The following is a 20,077-nucleotide window of genomic DNA, read 5'->3' as shown; positions in this document are numbered from 1 at the left end:
AAGCTGCAAAGATCAAAAATTGGTTTTTCAGTCATGCTGATGTGATGTTTATCTATATGATTACCATACAACAGTAATCATTATACATATTACATTCTCGAAAGCTATAATGCATAATAAACTCGCATGCCTTTCTGGATTTCACATTGAGTATTGTATGCTAAGAGCCAAGCATGACTACACTTACTAATCAAGTTCAAATTCTTGAATCAGCAACTTCAAGTTGCAACTAGAGACTGAAATACTATAAGTTGAAACATTTGCAAATAAAGGTGCAAAAACTGTTTGCTCGAAATGATCATGCCCGATGCCATCCTTTCTAGAAAGTATGGTAATGTCGTACATGCTATGGGTGAAACGCTGCCACATTAACATCCCAGTACTGTCATTTTACGCTCAAGGCGGTTTACCCTTAAGACTCTTGTCAAATTTGAGAATAGTCCTGCCCATGTAAATTACAGGCAATTCAACAAAAACTCTACCCTATTGCGGTTATTGTACACCAACATCATGGTAACGACAATTTTGGTCTGTTGAGGCGTGGCCTATTTGAAACTGAGAGTAATAAGATCTACGAGATGAATATAGACCGTGGATTTTCATTTGCATGAAGGTTTAACTATATCCTCAGGGTATTTATTACATGGATAAAGCCTTTGGTGAACTTAATTGCCGCAGAATAAGTTGATGGTAGCATAAGGGAAAGGAGTTAAGAGTGTAGACATAGTACTATAAACTCTGTATGATTTTCTAGAGGACACTGATGAAGAGGACAGCCAGCAGTTTTGTTTAGGCCTCAAAAAGAAAATAACAACAGCAGACAAGTCGGCCAGAGGTATTTTGTATTTAAAGTAACATTTGTCATGTTAGCTTTCAAAGACTAAACCACTTGTATATAGTACACTATAATTAATGTTTAGGATATTAATGGAAAATGCCCTGGTTTCCTCTGCCGAAGCTAGTGATCTGGCAGAAGTCTCTAACTGTTATAGGAGGTACTTAATGGTTTTTTCTTGGGGATGATCCCGGTTATTTCCAACGCTTCTGAAAAGGTTGCTGGTGAAAACATTCCAGTCTCAAGTTTCAAGCTGTAATTTGCTCCACGTACTTTTAGTGGCTATTCATGATATTCTTTTGTATATTTGAAGGGAATACCAGCTTCAGCATTTAAGTGCAGTTGCTGAGGAGGAGAATGTTCAACTAATGCTTTATTTATGACAGAGTTTTGTGCTGTGTCAAGTTTCTCCAGGTGGAGTGGAGTAGATGCAGTATGAGAAATTACCTTAATCCGAATGTAGACAAACAATTCGGCAAGTATAGTATTTGCACCCCATGACAAACCCGGTAGTAGCTTTAAATGTGCAGTTAAATGAGGCATGATCCATTCAGGATATGCGGCAATGTATTGGATGCAATTTATATGGCATATGAGTGGAGTTTAATATAAAATTCAACCGAGACTTACGAGGTCATTCAGCGCTGAAATGGAAACTGACAGTAAAGGTTTGAAATGTGTAACACAGGAAAACCTCGCTGTTGCATTATGCTCAATCAAGTGTTAGGAGATGGTGGAAAGTAAGATTAAGAAAGAGTATATGAAAGGAGGTTCAGTAAAAGGAACGAAAGTGGTTGCAGCTAGGGACCGAAGGTACGCTGCACAGAACCTTAAGTAATGCCTTCAGTGCACCGCATGAGGTCCACTGACGTAACTAGCCTGGCATATGAAAAATTTTGGCTACACCTGTAACCTTTCCTTCTCTCTGCTGAAACACCCAACAGCCAACTCAATTTCCCCGGGATTTACTGCATCCTAATTTGCAAAAGGTGCCTGGATTTTCTATGCAATGTACATCGTCCCATGACTGCTGAGATGAGACTAGAACTACGACAGATCCAAATCGTAGACGTTATCTCTAGACTAACCGGGTGTTTGTTCTCCAGGAGCAGAAAACTTAAAATGATAAGCTTAGGTAGGATATATACGTACTTATGCCACCTTATACATAGCAGCAGTTTGGTGTATTTTTTGTTCCAGGTGTGTGTATGTTGTGATCTCTATCTAAAACCCAGGGTGAAAATGGATATCTGTTCAACAGTCACACCATATTGAAACTTGGCTTCTAGTCCGATCAACTAACATAAGTCTACTTTTTACTATTTTGAAATGGCCAAGTTACGAGAGTGATAAACTTATGTGAATTTGAATTTCAAAGGTTACTTGGGAGCAGAACAATTTGCAACCATTTCTCCAGAGGTTATTTCTCTGATTATTAGAATAGGTAGGCCTACCATCCTCTTTTCCAAGTTCCAAATGTGTAAATAAAACTATCTAATTAGTTTAAAGAGTTTTATTGATTTGGTTATTAAATCCATGTATCTCACCTCCTTAGTTAATATACACATCAAAACTTACCTTTCAATACTGTAAAAAAAAAAAAAAAAATCCTTTTCCCAAAAGGTTTCGTGTTGAAAGTTGGATGCAAGTAATCAAGTCCATCCTCCACTGTTACGCACAGCCGTGCAGAAATTCTGAAGACATGAAGTACTTAAGTTTCCAAGTCCAACCTATTGCATAAATAATGATAAATTAGTCACCTTGGGGAGGGGCCGGAGGTGGGGGAACATAATAGTGCAAGAAAACAATGACAGTTTAGGTGAGCGGTACGATAAAAAAAAAAAAAATAAAATAAAATAAAAAAGTGATAGGTACCATAACGAAACATGAACAATTAAATGTTTACAGAATTTTCGATGGAAGGCAGGAACAACAGTGGTTCCCCTGGTATAGGAGACTATTGGGCTAGTAAATGTTCAACTAGTACTTTTATAAGACAACCTGTAGTGACAATTTGCTTTAAAAACTATACTGTAGTGCTATTCCAACGATTAAGTATGAGCCTTGCACTATACTGCAGATTAATCATCTCACTTAAAGGATGAGAATCTGGGTGCTACCAATGAAATTGCTATTAAAATATTGATATAGAGGCCTACCTGCAAAATTACATGTGTGGTTTTGTAAGTTTTTTTTGTGATACTTAAACGAAAACTTCGATTTCAAGTTTCAAATGCAAATAATAATTCTCTAACAAAGAACAAATTTGGAGATTTCCACCTTAGTGCTATAAGCAAAATACAATAGTTAGTACAGTACTTATTAATAGAGATGAGATAATGTCATCATAAATCCATTGCCTGCCATATAGTTGACGTTGTCGGTATTGTCCCAAATGAATTTAGCAACACCTAATCCCTGAAATAAAACGTGAAGCATACGCTACCCGCTTACCTTATCATGCAGCATGCATTCTTGTCCTTATTTCAATATTTTGGTGTTGCTTGAAGAATCTTTGTTGTAGATTCGCTTAACCTTATTAGGCTCATAACACAGTCTCTTGCATAGGATCAGAGGGAGTTCTCAATACATTTTCCTCTCCAAAGACAACTATTTATAGAGCAAACCTTCTTGAACATATGCCGGTCTCCATGCCCAGGAAACATACTCTGTCCGCTCCTTGGAGTTCGCTCCCACCTCTAGCAAGCGGTAACTTACTTCACGTGTCAATATGAAAATGTATGGCGGGAAATTTGAACACGAAAAAACATCAATTGTATTACTAAGGAGAAAGGGGACAAGAATACAGATTACACTTTAGAAAACTTATTTACAGTTTTTAAAGTATTACTGATTAGTTATGAAAGGTGGAATACCTTCTACTGTAGTCCCATTACTTGTGGAAATGTAAATTATGTCGGGTTATGCACAATAGAAAGTCCTCTAGAAGACACATATGGAACCATTAACCATGAAAAGTGCTAACTAGATGCCTATTTAGCAAGAACAAGAAACTAAATTAATACATATACCCCAGGTAAAGGTACCTTACTTATTGTACTATTTTATGAGTTTAAAGTTCAAATTATATATGTATGTAGCAGCTCAAACGGACTTTCGACAACAAAATCTGTACAAGAACCAAAGGAATTTAAGATTCAGCTAATTAATGCAATCATTAAAGGCACCGAAATACTGTTCACGAAAGCAACAAACCACTTCTAAGCTAGTACCATTAGACTACGATTAACCGTTCTGACATCCGTAAGGTATTAGTACCGTCAGTGTACCTTACGCGGTACAGTGTAGGTACCAGCTCAAAGGGACTTTTGACATAGAAAAAATCTGTACCAGAACCAAAGAAATTAAAGATTCAGCTACTTATTGTAATAATTAAGGGCACCGAAATAACAGTATATTCACGAAAGCAACGAACCACCTCTTAAGCTAGTATCATTATACTACGATTTTTTTTATCTTTTATTAGGAATATATCACAGTCATTACATAGTACGTAGGGTATTACAAATATTACAAAATTAAATATACATACAATATTTACAATTACCCTGTGTTAGAAAGAATTAGAAATCAAAATCAACGTATTTCTTGCTGAATAGATTTTAAATTTTTTCTTAAAATAAATTTTTTAGCAACCACCTGTCATAAGCCAGTTTACTTTTAACAAAGGCACACTTTTCTTCTTTTGTATATTTGTTTTTCTTACTAATCCATACTGCATATATATATATATATATATATATATATATATATATATATATATATATATATATACATACCTGAAGAGAGAGACAGCAGTCTCTGAAATATAGTACTTTTCTCTCTATATTTTGGTGTTTTTATGGGCTCCTTTTATTAGATATATATATATATATATATATTATAATATATATATATATATATATATATATATATATATATATATATATATATATATATATATATATATATATATATATATAAACGATCATTATTATAGCACTATTCCGGTCTTTTTTAGTATTATATTTAAAACTGAACATGAAGGTATGCAAGAATTTATCCCTATTGATCTCACAACAAAAGTATAGTGCATTTTGGAAATATTCCAAAGTACACTTAATAACTTTACAGAAATACAATATACGTGATAATATATTCTGTTCCTTTACAATTAACAGTTCGGACACCCATAAGGTATTAGAATCGTCAGTGTACCTTACACGGTGCAATTTAGGTACTACCAATTAAGGTTCTTTGCAGCGTACCTTCGGCCCCTAGCTGTAACCCCTTTCAATCCTTTTACTATACCTCCATTCATATTCTCTGTCCACCTTCTCCTAAATATTGTTTCAACGTTATTTCAGCTGTAAATGACCTCTTAGGTCCCAGAGCTTGCCATCTGGCCTAAATTTTATATTCCAATTCAAAAACTTCTGACAAAGTTGCAAGCCAAACTGACTTACAAACAATGACTGGTCAAGAGATATCTTCACTAGTGTTCCAACTAACGTAGCTAATTTTGAGGTAACTAATTTTAAATTTACCTCAGTACTGTCCTGTACTCTACACATATATACAAAGATAATCAAGTCACAAGAAAGTATATGACGAAGTTTCTTCGTCCGTGAACACCAAGACGTAAACTATGAGAATAATATTCTACCATATCAAGGTCTAGACCTTGTTCCATAAACTAGACGAAGGTTTGTATCATTGTAAGTACAGCTGGTAGCATCATAATTAACTAATTACTCTGTGGTTAACTGTAGTAAATTTTAAGCCAATTAACCCCTCTGTATGATCATGGCACTGTTTAATGATCTTGCCGACGAATGAAGATAATTGGTAACTATTCCAGACAGACCTGTTTCTTGACGTAAATAATGCAAACACGGCATTATATTTTCTTGAAACTAATGAAAAATGTTTCCACTGACCAAATTTTCTATATGGCTGGAGTGCATTCTGGTTAAGTAACTTGCCAAATATAACTACTTTCAACAATTGGTAAAGTAACCCCTCTGTACCAGACTTATAAAATTTAAAATAATTTCAAATCTGGGTCATCAAATTATGATAGTAGTAAAATTCCATTCAAGTCTTGGTAGTCTAACAATACTTATATCTTCTGCAAAAGCACTTCTTCTTAGATGCCAGCTACTATCGAGGCAACTATTTTCGGACCTTAAGCCAGTCGAGTTGAATATAAAATTTGGGCCAAAGACCAAGCACTGGGACCTATGACGTCATTCAGCGCTGAAATGGAAATTGACAGTAAAAGGTTTGAAAGGTGTAACAGGAGGAAAACCTCACAGCAGTTGCACTAAGAATCAAGTGTTAGGAGAGGGTGGAAAGTAAGATGAAGAAAGAGTATATGAAAGGAGGTACAGTAAAAGGAACAAAAGGGATTGCAGCTAGGGGCAGAAGTCACGCTGCAAAGAACCTAAAGTAATGCCTACAGTGCACACCGCATGAGAGACTACCCCCCCTACGGTGACCTTTAAGCCAGGAAGGAAGTTCAAGGAACCTGTAGTAATGTTGAAATTATGCTGGTTGAACGTTCATTTGCGTGGAAGTAAAGCATCGTATCATTAAATTTAACATGCGAGGTTACAGTAGCGCATTAACAACAATTAAAGCATCTGCAAATTCCATTTATTAAAGCTCTTCTTAACCGGTAAGAACCAAATACTAAATACTTAGTTAATTTGTCTAAAGTTTAGAAATTACTCTAGAACCATTAAACTAATGGTACATTCCTTTTCCAAATGATGGCTCTGATTAATGTAAAAATAACCATATGTCGAAACCTTTCTTCAGTTTTTACATAAACTTATCATTAAAGTGTGGCCAAAGACGAATTCCTTTGAAACAGTCTTAATTAGGACACCTTTAATTTTAATTTATGGTGAAATCCTATTAAATTTATTAATCTTACTACCAATTCGCGAATCCAACTATCATAGATTGGCAACTGGCAGTTACAAAGCTATTCGTCCAAACTTAATTTTAGGAAAGATGAAGTATAGTAAACAGAATCCAAATTTTGCATCATCAGATTAGCGAACCCGCTATATATATTTTTCAAGACAATGTTATACCACTTTGATAATATATAATAATATATAATATATATATATGATATATATATGATATATATATGTATGTATACTATAATATATATACATATGTACGTATGTATGTATTGTATTATCAAAGTGGTATAATATTGTCTTAAAAAAATAGTGTTCGCTAATCTTGGCATGAACCTATTTTTTTTTTTTTTTTTTTTTTGTTTTTTTTTTTTTTTTTACTTGTTCAGAATAAGGTAAGTGGGATTCGAGGTTCCCCTTTTAAGTCATCTGTAATTTATGTCATTTCATCCATCGTATAAAAACTTACCAGGTGAGGAAGCTGGGAAATGCGTATCATGGCATTCAGCAATTATATAGATTACCTTTGAAATAATGGCTTTGAAGTCGAATGATTCAAGACTTAGTATAAATTACTTTTCCCCCACACAACAAGGATATATTTCATTCAGAATTACTTATCTCTGTAAAACTATTACTAGGTCGGATGTGAATGAATTTGTCCTGATCGTCAACGCTCACTTTAAATTAATTTTACTCTTTCTTTCAGCTTCTCCCACAGCGATAACCCGAGCCTACGTAACCAACCCCCTTCCATGTTTTTTTTCCCTTTTTTTCCAAATAAGTTTTAATCCAAGACTCATTACAGTTGGATAAATAAAACCATGGACAGACGTGCATGAGGACTTTCAGCTTAAATCCATTCATTCGACATCAACTCTTTGTTTAGAAGACGTGGAAATTGTACAAATAAACCAAAATAAAAATAAAAATAATATATATAAAAAATAAGATGTCCTTGCAGTTTGGTTTTCATATCGTGCAACTTTTTTTTTTTTTTTTTTTTTGCAAATTATTTCGTTAGAGAATATGTTATAGTATGCAATGTCATACGAAACTGGGTCAATTATTTCACTAAACTGCAACTTCGTCTTCATATTTCGGTGTCCTCTTATTAGTGACGATTTAGTCCATACGGAGCTTTTCTTTTTTTCTTTTCTCCCCTCTAACAACTTTGAAAGCCAAATCATAGCAGGTTTGCCATTACGTACACTTTTGCATGAAAGTCAAAGTTTTGCAGACTATACTCGGTTTTTTTCCATCTGTCCATCCGCCTGTGGTGTTTGCGCATGGTAACACTGCGTCCCGGGATTTAAATAATATCCTATTTCGAATATTAACGGTGTAATTCGCATAAAGTAAATTATTAAAACACTTTTCAGTTGCAAATGTATACCCAGATATCCTTTTATTTACCTAAAACTTACGCATAGCGTAGCTATTTAAAGCCCGGGACGCAGTGTTACCATGCGCGACCATCACAGGCGGATGGACAGATGAAAAAAAAAACATAGTTAATTTATTGAACAGTTGCTCTCGGCCTTGGGCAATAATTAACTTGCAAAAGAGCTCCTTCAATCGCAAGCCTAAGCACTTTAGTACTATGCCGACAGCGTTCGTCATATAGGCCTAAATGAGATGTATGTATAATTACCCATAAACTTGTTTTGATTTCCGTGTCTTTAGGAAGGACATTACTGACATACTATCCCACCAAATCAGTATTTCTAGGCAATATTATATCTGACCGCAAAGAAAACGTTCCAAAATTGATCAGAAATTTTTTTCGAATCCGTTACATTCTGTAAAACTGAACCACCAAACCGAAGGCCCTTATTATAAAATTGAGATCGTCCACTGCTCAACGACTCGAGATCGAGAACTTCTACACTAAACTAGGTAATTCACCTCCTCTTACGACTAGTGTTGAGTAAACGTATTCACGAACAGATTTCGTGCAAACAATCTATGGAAAGACTAAAACGCCCAAAGAAGGTCAATAAAATGCCCCCCCCCCCAAAAAAAAAAAAAAAAAAAAAAAAAGAAAATTGAAAAACGAACCATACTCTAGTATGGGCCTAGGTATAGACACTGGAATCCGTATTTGAAGTTTTCAACTCTGTATCGCCGTGTTTCAATACCCGTTATTGGGAAGGGATCTTTATATAAACTAAGTCTGATGGAAATTTCCTTATAATGATCAAGCACTATCATAGTCGTTAAAGTTTAAACTGATAGTACCGCCTCATCCTTCAAAAACACACTCACGAAAAGGGAGTATGTAAGCCCATCGACTTACTTGTAGGTCGTTAAATAAAGTTCTTAATATACATAGGTGATAAAATCTTCTGTCGAAGGCCATACAGAAGATGAACAGAGAATACTTAACACTACAAAAACCACCTGTCGACTGTCTCAGTAAAGGATTCAGCGGTGGATGTCACTTTCGACTGCATAATGTACAATCTACACAGTTGGAACTTTGGAAACGAATTGATAACTGTCTGCTAACGGAGTAACTGACCCCAAAAAGAAAATATTACTACAAATAAACGGAAATTCATGATCACAGTTCCTACATCTAAACCCCGCTCAAGTTTATTAGAGAAAGGGGGGGATAGACCTTGGATAAAAGAACATAGCCAGCTCACACTTGGCTGGTAGACTAATGCTTCATTACCGACTGGTTACCTGATATATTTCAGGATTACGTAAACTACAGGTATACTCTTCTGACCAAATCTATAGTCTAAGCTTAGCCTTCGAGTCTATAAGGGTGCCATACACGTTGGGAAGTTGAAGGACTGTTTTATTTATTTTTTTTTCTTTTTTATTAAACACCTACTTTAGTAACGTGGAGTAGCTACGCCTTGTTTGGGTTGTACTATAACCCACTTTAGTAACGTGGCGTACGCTTTGTTTGGGTTGTACTATAACACTGTTATCAAGACATTACCTTAACTTAGAGTAGGAGAATAATTCAATTTGTTATATAGAAAGAAACATTTATTGGTATCCTATGTAAAATATACAAAGTATATACAATATCAACGTTCACACGTAACTTCATCAACAAGTCAGTGCAGGTTTAAGGTTATTGGGACAGATAAAATGTAAAATATAAAAAAGATGGCTAAAATTATTGACATACTGATGCATGGATCTGTTTCCTGAAGAAAAATATTAGCTAAAATACTATATACCTGATTTTGTAAAACAAAAATAACTGACAACCTTAGGGTTTAATTTTGCAACTTGTTACGAAAATTGGACAAAATCTTTCACAAGAAACATGTTTCAGCCTCCCTGGAATAATTGTTAGCAAAAAAGGTACACAAAAAAGACAAGGGAGTCTATTGAGTAGAAGGCACAAAAGATCTGCCCCAAAGACTTACTTTCTAATGATTATCACTGACAGACTTTGGGGAACAAAGGTTTGGGTATTCGTCCCTAAAGATGAAACTGATTACATAAATCTGTTTGGTTAATTAAAAAAAATTAAGGGTTTGTAATCCCAATATCTGTTTCTGTTCAGAATCAGACACTGAACTTACTTAAAAGACTGAAAGGTAAAAAAAAGTTTTTCTTTGTAATGACAGGCTATAAAAAAAGCTACGAGAGAAAAAAACTTTTAAACCTAATTCTAATTTTTTCTTTAAATAACAACTTACGCTAACACTGAGATATGAAAAAACTCAGTATATATATAAAATCATTGACACAATGTGCGTGTATATTACATGAGCATATGCAGGAGAGACACCCATACATTCATCATATAAAAAAATATCATCAAAGTTCCATTTACAAAAAGTTAGTACTAATTTTGTAATAGAGAATCAAAGTAATTTACAATACTGTAGGTTTCACAACTTTCTCGCTCACTCGTACAACCTCATTCTCTCTCTCTCTCTCTCTCTCTCTCTTCAACTCTTTCACTCTCACTCTCTTCAACTCTCTCTCCCTCTCTCTTCTACACAACTCAAGTAGCACGGGGGGAAGAGATGATTACAAAAATAATGATTTCCTTAAGGCAATACATTTCAACAGACAGTACAATAAATCCGAAATGAATTTTGGGGAAAAAAATGGCTGCTCCGTCTTCTGGAGGTTTAGTTGAATAAAAAATACAGTCTACCATTATTCAAGTTACCTTTATTAAAGTTAAAAAAAAAAAAAAAAAAAAAGTTACGTTTTGGAAAAGGACTTCTTTCAGAAACAAATCCTCGCTGGAAATTCGAAATGAAATTGAAAAATGGTAGAGCAATATTTTTTTTTATATTTTTTTTTTAAATGGACACAAAAACGCAGGAGTAATAGAACGTATTTTCATGTCATACAGTAGAGAGAAATAGACCCAGCAGGTTCCTGACACCCTCAGGAGTGCCGAAGGACCTGAAGGATAACAACACATGTGCATCGACTGCCCCGAATGTTATCAGCAAAATAAAAGAAATAAAATCACACACAAAAAAACTAGTGACATTGTTTTAGACTCACTGTCCCACTTTGTTATATAGTGATATAACAAGAAGGATATATGAGAAAGAGAGACCATTCTGATTTATCAGACGAAAACTTTTTAAAAGTTTCTGTTGCAAGAAGAAGAACTATTTTCTCTATTTCGCTCGATGGACTCTATAGACCGAATTGTTTTTGTCAACTAACGTGAGCATACTTTGTACCATCCATTCACACCTAAAAGGTGGTGACGTACTCGAAAGGGGATCTAATTCCTCTAATATCTAAGATCAGAAGGGAGAGAAAGAGGCTCGGAATCAATTTTGGTTTGCTGATGCACACGTGGCTTTGAGGAGTTCCCACGAAGCACATGAAGGGCTGAGGTACTGTATAAAAAGGGCTGGTGCAGCTTCCGGAAGGGCTCACCTCTTCTAGGCACAATCCGGGTTGGGGCATCGCACTGTAAAGGAAATAAAACAAAATCTCATTAGGGAAACGAATTTGCAGAGAGAGAGAGAGAGAGAGAGAGAGAGAGAGAGAGAGAGAGAGAGAGAGAGAGAGATAAGAGGAATAACTATCCACTGATATAAATTCAGGGTGGCATCGTGAGAGCTAGTTACTTCTAGGCCTAATGAATTCAAACATCTTATTCAAATGACATCTTGATTAGGCCTATGCATTTCTGAACTGATACGACGAAGCGTCGTGGCCACTCGGTCTAAGGAACTGCAATGTCTACCAAAAAAGAAAAGAAAAGAAAAGAAAAAAAAAAGAAACCCGTTGACTGACTGACTGACTGGAGCAGATTTGAACAATGACAGATATTTAATGTCTCCCTTACCGCAGTTTCCAAGCCTGTAGGCGTGTCCTTCTGGGCAAGTGTGGCAACAGAGCTGAGGGTCGGCCTTGAACTCCCTCTCGTTCTTGACGGGCAGTACGAGGGCGATGTTGTCGTAATCGATGAGGGTCATGAAGGCGTTGTCCTCCGTGACGGTGTGCACGGCTTCGCGCACCAGGTCGATGAAGCCGGACTGGTCGGTGATATTGTACACGGGTGTATCGATGGTGATGATCACTTCGCTGACCTTGTCGCCGGCTTCGTCCAGCTGAGGGGAAAGAAACAAAAGAGGTCAGCTGTCAGTGGGAATGCTATGGAAGAGCATGGAAACACAAGTGTAACAACGCTCTTGACTACAGGCAGAAATACTACTCTAAATTACACAGACGAACACAGAGAGAATCTTAGACTCACAGCACTCTTGATCTGCAGGTCTCCGATGCCGCATTCCTCGGGGTAAGGGCAGAAGATATCGTTGTACTTGTACACGAGGCCATCGAACTGGTGCTGGAGGTCCTCGATGCTTGCGCGCTTGTAGCTGATCTTGAACTGGAGGTTGGCAGAGAACACGGGTACGATTTCTGGTCAAGGGGGAAACAGAGGAACGTGAGATAAATCTACCAGAGATACATTTATTGTGGTTACTGAATGTACATACTACTAGATGGTCTATCGTCGTGGACGCTAAGTCTTGAGGTTAACTGTACGAGCATAAGAAAGTACGTAATCGAAGTGTAGAAATAAATATGGGATGTAAAATCGTGATTCAAGTGATGATATTCATAGTATCGGCGGTGAATTTTCAGGGCGAATCAGCACAAAACCTTTCACTTTTACTACGATTTTTTTTAAAGATCTACAACCTACGCGTCATATATAAGTAAAAGTTAAAGACTACTTTAACACAAAATTCCTTAATAAAGCATAATCATTTACACGAAGAACTATCAGGATCTACCAAGCATTTCAAAAGACGATTTCGTAACTGGCACGGATGAAATAGAATTGTCCATGAACAACTGAGATGGAGTAATCCACTGAATTTGCTGTTACATTTTATGGATTGTATATAAAAAAGGATGTAATTTTAATCCCAGGAGCTATAATTTCATAACATACATTTCCGTTTTATGCACAGCTCTCAAAAAAGCGCCAATACGCTCAGAAAGAAATGGGAGCAAAGGCAGCACGTTTTTATACTCCATTTCATTACGCCACTCAGCGGGAGCTGGAGGTATAAGTAGTTCGGTTACACACTAAACGTAACCATTTGACTTTTATCAGATCTGCCATGACCTCAACTTTAGCTCGGAGGTTCTCAACCGGGCACACCCCACCCCCCCCTATCAAACCCCACCTCTTCCCTCAGCAACCAGGTCGTCCAACCTGCCTTCCAGGTATGTCAGCAGACCGGCGAAACCTGTTACTGCAATTGCTTGCGACCAGTTAAGACATCTCGTCCCAATTCATGATGCAGCTTTGAACGGAACGAAAGTTAAAAGCGTGGTCGCAGCTATTAGTCCCAGTGGGGTGACTTCGTTGCTCGTTTTTTGTACTAATTGGAGGGCTGGCGCGACGTGTTTTTCTTCTAAGTTTTAGACGTCGTGTTTTTCTTCTAAGTTTTAGACAAGTATCTATTCAAAAAATTTTGTTTAATTCATTTTGTGTAAAATTTACTAATCAGTTACTGATTTTATGATGGACGAGGAAACTGTTTTCATAGCGATAGACGCAACTTAGGCTAAACATCAGATGCAAACCTGGTAACCAAAGGAGACAACTTGAATAGTCAGTTACAATTTGGAATGATTTCAAAGCAACGTAAATCTTGAGAAGACGAAGAGTTCCAAGTCCTTAGAGCTAATAGTGAGTGGTAATCTAAGAGCCTTGTGAGCGACTACTAGAGCAGAACAGTCGCCCAGAACTTCTACATGACAGCCATTAATAATCACAAGCTTTTGCTGTTCACTGCACATAGAGTGAAAGGACGAGTATGTATTAAGTGTAATAAAAAACCTTACTAATTATAACTGCAATAATGAATACCTTTCCTACTGATAATAGAGACGGCAAAAAATTAATTCGTGTTGCTATGTCACGATAGACTAAAACAGTCATGGGAAAAAAGTGAACGATACCTGAGATTGTGAACGGGACGTGTAGGCAGAACAGAAATTAGAAGAAGAAAAACTGCTCTAAGAATAATATAGAGGAATTAAATGAGCTGATACTGTCGGCAATGAGAGATACGCAATACTTTAGAGGGGTGAAAACAACGGATTCCAATGATAATATGTGGCTAGTATCTTGTTAATCCACTAATCGGGGATACTATTCGCAAGATACTATTCAGAATACGAAATTAAAGTCCTATTTACGTTATGTAACTGACATGAAACCGCCGTCATTCTCCTGTAAATGAAAAAAAAAGAAGAAATAAAAACAAAAGACAGGCGCAAGCTGCCCAAAAGGTTACCGAGCTGTGATGCCTAGTGAAAGTTGAATTGGAAGGGTTGCCAAAAGACGTCTTGCAGTTCATGAGCGCAGTAAACGTGTGCGCTTTTATGGAAAGATTGCTTGAACTCGCCAGGCGGAGGAAAAAAAAGTGGTATGGTGTCAGGATGTCTTTTACTGAGAAAAAAAAAAAAATGTTCTGAGAGAGGTCACGAAAATAAGAATGAGAAAGATACAGTGCTGTAACTGTTCCTTGTCAGAGAACATTTCGATACATTACAGGATTAATACACGAAATGTTTAGGCCTAGTGAAGTATACAAAAAGATACTTCTGACCTGTAAATAAACGTTATAAAGAGGCTCTCAGATAATCTTCATAGGAGACAACGCTTACGAGCTCATGAGCTGTAGTACTATACCATCGCCAGATTACAACACCAAGCGACCAACATACAAACCTCTTTAGTACTAACGTCCTCTCTAGTTGAGTGACTGGACATGACAAAGTGACGTCACACATCAACTCTGAGGAATGAGAATACCTTGAGAAACAATGAAGTACAATGACGTCATTCTGTGCCACAGTGCTTCCACGGAATGCCATTGATGTAGTACTAGATCATGTACAGCGTTCATTGGAGATTTCGACCTCCCGCTGCGGGTCACCAGAGGTCAGGAGTCAAGAAAAAGGAGGATGGGTTTCAGGAGGGAAGGGAGGGGAGAGGGGACGGTTTGTTGAGCAGGAGAGGGAGAAGGAGGAGGATGAGGAGGAGGGAGAGAAGGGGAAAGAGGGAGGGGAAAGAGCAGGGTCTGAAGATTTCACTTTTCTTGACCTCGTGAAGAAAGGAAGGGAAAGCCGATCGGGAGGCATATTCGTGTGCTCTAAAGGGCAAGAGAAAAGGAAAGTAAAACTTGACGGTAGGAGCCAAGTTGCGTTCATTCCAGGTGCTCGGCGTCTTCCTCCTCCGCCGCGAGGAAATGCAAATGGACCAAGAAAAGACGTTTTTGGCGCGAAATCACAGCAGCAACAGCAGCCGCTAACAGAATAAATTGCGCGCTGCTTGCAAGTCATGTTCCTTAACACAAGGGCATTGGAGCCATTCGGTGGGAACGTAAATAATGAGAGTAAAGGAACGTCAAATTTGGGAATAACCTGCAAATAATCACGCAGTAATTGAAAGGGCAAAGACTCCAGGAAACAAAAAAGGCGCCGCAAGTCGATTAGGCGCCATTGTAAAAGGACTGATTCTCCTCGGTGAGAATGTAAACAGAGGTGGGATTGATGTCGTGACTTTTTTGTTAAGAAGAAGAAATCGTCAGAATATTTAAGGAGAAAACACTACTGGAAGAAGAAGAATTCTTCGCATGAAGGCCAAAAAAATAGCAAAAGGAGAAGGAGAAAGCTACGACAAAGGCAATGCGAGGAAGACTTGCATATTTGGAGATGTGTGTTGTGTGGGGGGGGGGGGTTGATAGTGGGAGAGAGATAAAACGTGAGACGCCCAGGAATTTAGCTAAAGGATAAACAATATAATACAAATATCTCGCAAACAACGAATTGTTGAACATGCTGGGCGTAGAGATTATATCTCCAGAGGTGCATTTTGATTTATATGACGTGGAAGTAATAAAAATCCAAGGGGCTTATCAAGGTATCTGACTAATGTGACGTATCCTCGGACAATCTGCCTATTTGGATGCGCTGTGAAAACATCACTTGAATCACGAGATGGCGACAAAATGCGAAGGGGGGGAAATTTAAAAAATGTATTGTTTGAATAAAGAAACAAGTGACAGACTCATACTGTACAATAAAAAAAAAATCACATTTAACAAACTTATCGGAAGAACTCTATGCAACAAATAGGGTGGAGAAGCATATGTAAAATTTCACGGACAGCTAAATGTTTATGAAGTATTTCATTATCATATGTCAAGAAAATCGTTCAAAACTAAAAGATTGGAGCGTAGGATGTACGGTAAAAAGTTCAATATATATATAAAAATATATATATATCATATAATATATCTATATTATATTATTATATATATATATTATATATATATATATATCTTGTCGTGTGTGTCTGAGTGTGGGCGTGGCAACCTACCGTAACACTCGGGTGCCTTTCCAGCTGGCTGCCAGCCGCCTCCGTTGTCGCAGCTGTATTTTGGAGATGGCTGCTCGAAGAATCCGTATCCTAACTCGCAAACGGCTTCGCACATGGATCCTGCAAGGATAAGGAAGTGTACAGAGAAAGGTGGAGACACAGAGTGCCTAGGAAACTAAGGATGTGCGTGATGTCTTCCAGGTTGGTAAAATATTGCAGTTTTTTCTAAGTTTCTTGGAATATCTGAGAAGTAAGGGGTCATTTCTAAGAGATTTGAGAATTCTGACGAGCTAATCTGAGAAGTTTGCGGCCATTTCTGAGAGATTTGAGAATTCTGACTAACTAATCTAAGAAGTTTGTGGCCATTTCTAAGAGATTTGAGAATTCTGACTAACTAATCTAAGAAGTTTGCGGCCATTTCTAAGAGATTTGAGAATTCTGACTAACTAATCTAAGAAGTTTGTGGCCATTTCTAAGAGATTTGAGAATTCTGACTAACTAATCTTATTATGCTGAGAGATAGTGAGGGTAACTATTTTAATAAGATAATTTGTATAATTCCGGACTGAAGTAGACAAGTCTTTGTAAGCAATAATTTTCTGCTACAGACAAAACTTGTTCAGAGAGAGGTTTAATATTTCTGTAAGGAATATAGGAAGACGAATGTTTTGAAAGTAATAGGTGGCATTACTGAGGTATATTTTCCATATCTCTAACGTCCCGGTAAAGAGGTAATTCACATCGAGACAAAGTAGACACACCAGCTTATTAAAGCATAATATCTCTAAGCTCCCAGGCAAGGGGTGATTTTCATCTTGACTAAGCGAAATCATCCTTTTATGAAAGTATAGTATACCCTATATCTCTAACCTCCCAGTAAAAGGGGCAATTTAAACAATGAGAAAATGAAGACCTCAGCTTATTACTAATTGACACAGTTGCCTTTCCTTCTTCAATTACCTTTGCTCCAGGTGATTCGGATGTCGCAGGAGCCATCATGGACTACCTCGGACACACCTCGGCAGGTGGACACGGTGTGGATGGGAGTCTCGAAGTTGGGGCAGGTCTCGACATCTGTAATTCAGAAAAAAAGAAGGCTCGTCAGTACTTTCGTTCATGTTCAGAAATAGGTATGTGTGTTCACAAACAAAACAAATAAACATACATTCCATACAAATACATTAATATGACTGGTAAAAATGTTATGTTACAACAGAATTCTATCTAATAAAAGGAGCCCACAAAAACGCCAAAATATAGGAAATAAGTACTATATTTCAGAGACTGCTGTCTCTCTGAAGAGGGAGACAGCAGTCTTTGAAATATAGTACTTGCTTTATATATGTTGGCGTTTTTGTGGACTCCTTTTATTATATATATATATATATATATATATATATATATATATATATATATATATATATATATATATATATATATATTTAAAGGCGTGAATGATAATAAACATTGCTAGATAAAATGAATTTCTGGTACCAGTGAGCAAAATCATCATGAGGATACTCAGTCATACATAAAAACTGACTGTCTAAACTTTTTTTCTTCTTTTTTAAGGAAGAACATCAAAGCAGTTGCATTGCTTAAGAAATGGCACCAGAAATTTGTAACTGCTCTTTTTACTTTTCTTAGATGCTTCTTCCTGCACGAATGACGAATGCCTCTAAAGCAAACAAAGAAAAATATACTTTTATTTCGCTCTGAAACTTCGCTGGGTACGTTTTCTGCACACTAGCTCCATTATCCCCGAGTAATTCAATAAATATTAAAACAAATAGTCAGAACAGAACCCTGATACGAACAAAAGACATAGCAACGACAGAGAGCTATACAAAATGAGAGAGAGAGAGAGAGAGAGAGAGAGAGAGAGAGTAGGAGTGAGTAGAGAGAGAGAGAGAAGAGAGCTCTGTCTGAAGGAAACAACGCCATATTTGTTGACGTTCGTCGCTGCCTATAAGGAGGAAGTCGGACCTGTTCCTCTCAAGGTGAATGAGATGGCGACCCCTTCCTCGCTCGTTCACGGGACAGGATTCCGTGGCAGGGGGTCTCTCCTCCGAATGTCCAGGGGAAGGGGGGAGTGGGAGGAGGATCGATTATGTCCAATTAATTCGACACACTTGAAGAGGCGTGGGTGTCGGGAACTTATTATTAATTTCATGTTGCCAAATGTTGGGGGCTGGAAGATCGCCACATTTAACCAATGCTACACATGAGTGATTAGTTAAAAATGCAGGGGATAGGGCACTGCTAAGTGGGATGGTGGGGGGAGGAGCGGGGGAGGGAGGGTTTTTATACATAATTAATTCTGAACACTAAGTGGGGTGGGAAGATGGTGGTTCGTTAAGCACAATTATTTCTACGAGCTAGTAAGTAGTTATCATAAGTAGTTCTCATAAGGTTTAATGGTTTGAAGTTCATATCTAATATATGATTGATTGAGTCACTTATAATTGAGGACTTGCATCGATACACAAGAAAGGACGTCAACTCGTTGACAAGCTTACATGAGAAGGCTGACATTTAGTGTACAATGTCAGTTATTCATAATTTAAGACTGGATTCACAAAGGCTACTGACTCAAAAGAAACAGGAGGCCTTCAGGCCACAGTGCTCACCTTCCTACACTTGTAAGTATATGATTATGAATTCTCCTATATATTTCCATGTGTAATTTTGGACCCTTATTGTAATCCATTCCTGGCTCCAGACGCATGTTTTAAACAAATCTAATGTGATATTATATATAGAAACTAAATGTGACAATATACGTAGAAGCTTTCACGTTTCATTTCTGGTCTAGTAGTGCTGGAAAAGGTTTTTAAATATCTAACCTATTTTCAGTTTCCTAAATAGCTCCGGAGGGGGGGGGGGGGCAAGGGCCCTCATTTTACTCAACCCTACTTTGTGCCAATTCTGCTCCAAGGTGAGCTAAAAAATGCACAGAGAAAATTCCAACTGAAAATATTTAAACAAATCTCTCGAACTTACACCACGTGACATTAACACACAAGCGACTGCGGTCATGCATTCCACGCTCAATATATAAATATAAAATAAACTTACATTCAGCCATTTTAATATTGGCACCATTTCTGGAACCACTGACCCAAGAAGCATAATAGATGTTTAAAAGGGAGTAACTACGAACTGAAGGAAGCTCGGCAGAGCAACACTGCATAACTAATTTGAGTTTCTCGCGTGTTCAAGGATATCCACTTTGCCATTGTTGTAGCATATGCAAACGTAACAATGGTAATAAAAGACAATCGTCGCGTGTGGTTTAAAGCCCGTGCTGTGGCTGGAGAAGCAGACGAAAAAGAAACAAATACTATATATGTTTTTTTCGATCGCGAAGAGCAAAAAAAAAAATTAGAATATAACAAGATTCAGAGCGAACTACTCCTGTCATTTCCTAACGGAGCGGTT

The 20,077-nt window shown here is 37.2% G+C and overlaps 1 protein-coding gene across 2 annotated transcripts in view; it reads right to left on the bottom strand.

The window, feature by feature from the left end:
* Positions 1–9,755: 9,755 nt before the first annotated feature.
* LOC135195514 (uncharacterized) overlaps positions 9,756–20,077 on the bottom strand; it is a 185,062-nt gene continuing 174,740 nt past the window's right edge. For both annotated transcript variants that reach the window (XM_064221750.1, XM_064221749.1), the window contains 5 exons: positions 17,597–17,710; positions 16,637–16,756; positions 12,485–12,651; positions 12,074–12,338; positions 9,756–11,692 (listed from right to left, as the gene is read on the bottom strand). In XM_064221750.1, coding sequence (XP_064077820.1) covers positions 11,664–11,692; positions 12,074–12,338; positions 12,485–12,651; positions 16,637–16,756; positions 17,597–17,710 — 695 coding nt within the window. In that variant the 3' untranslated portion in view covers positions 9,756–11,663. The remainder of the gene's footprint in view (positions 11,693–12,073; positions 12,339–12,484; positions 12,652–16,636; positions 16,757–17,596; positions 17,711–20,077) is intronic.

This window comes from Macrobrachium nipponense, chromosome 16 (genome assembly GCF_015104395.2).
Source record: "Macrobrachium nipponense isolate FS-2020 chromosome 16, ASM1510439v2, whole genome shotgun sequence".
Classification (NCBI taxonomy): Eukaryota; Metazoa; Arthropoda; class Malacostraca; order Decapoda; family Palaemonidae; genus Macrobrachium; species Macrobrachium nipponense.
This window is presented reverse-complemented; position numbering and strand designations above follow the sequence as displayed.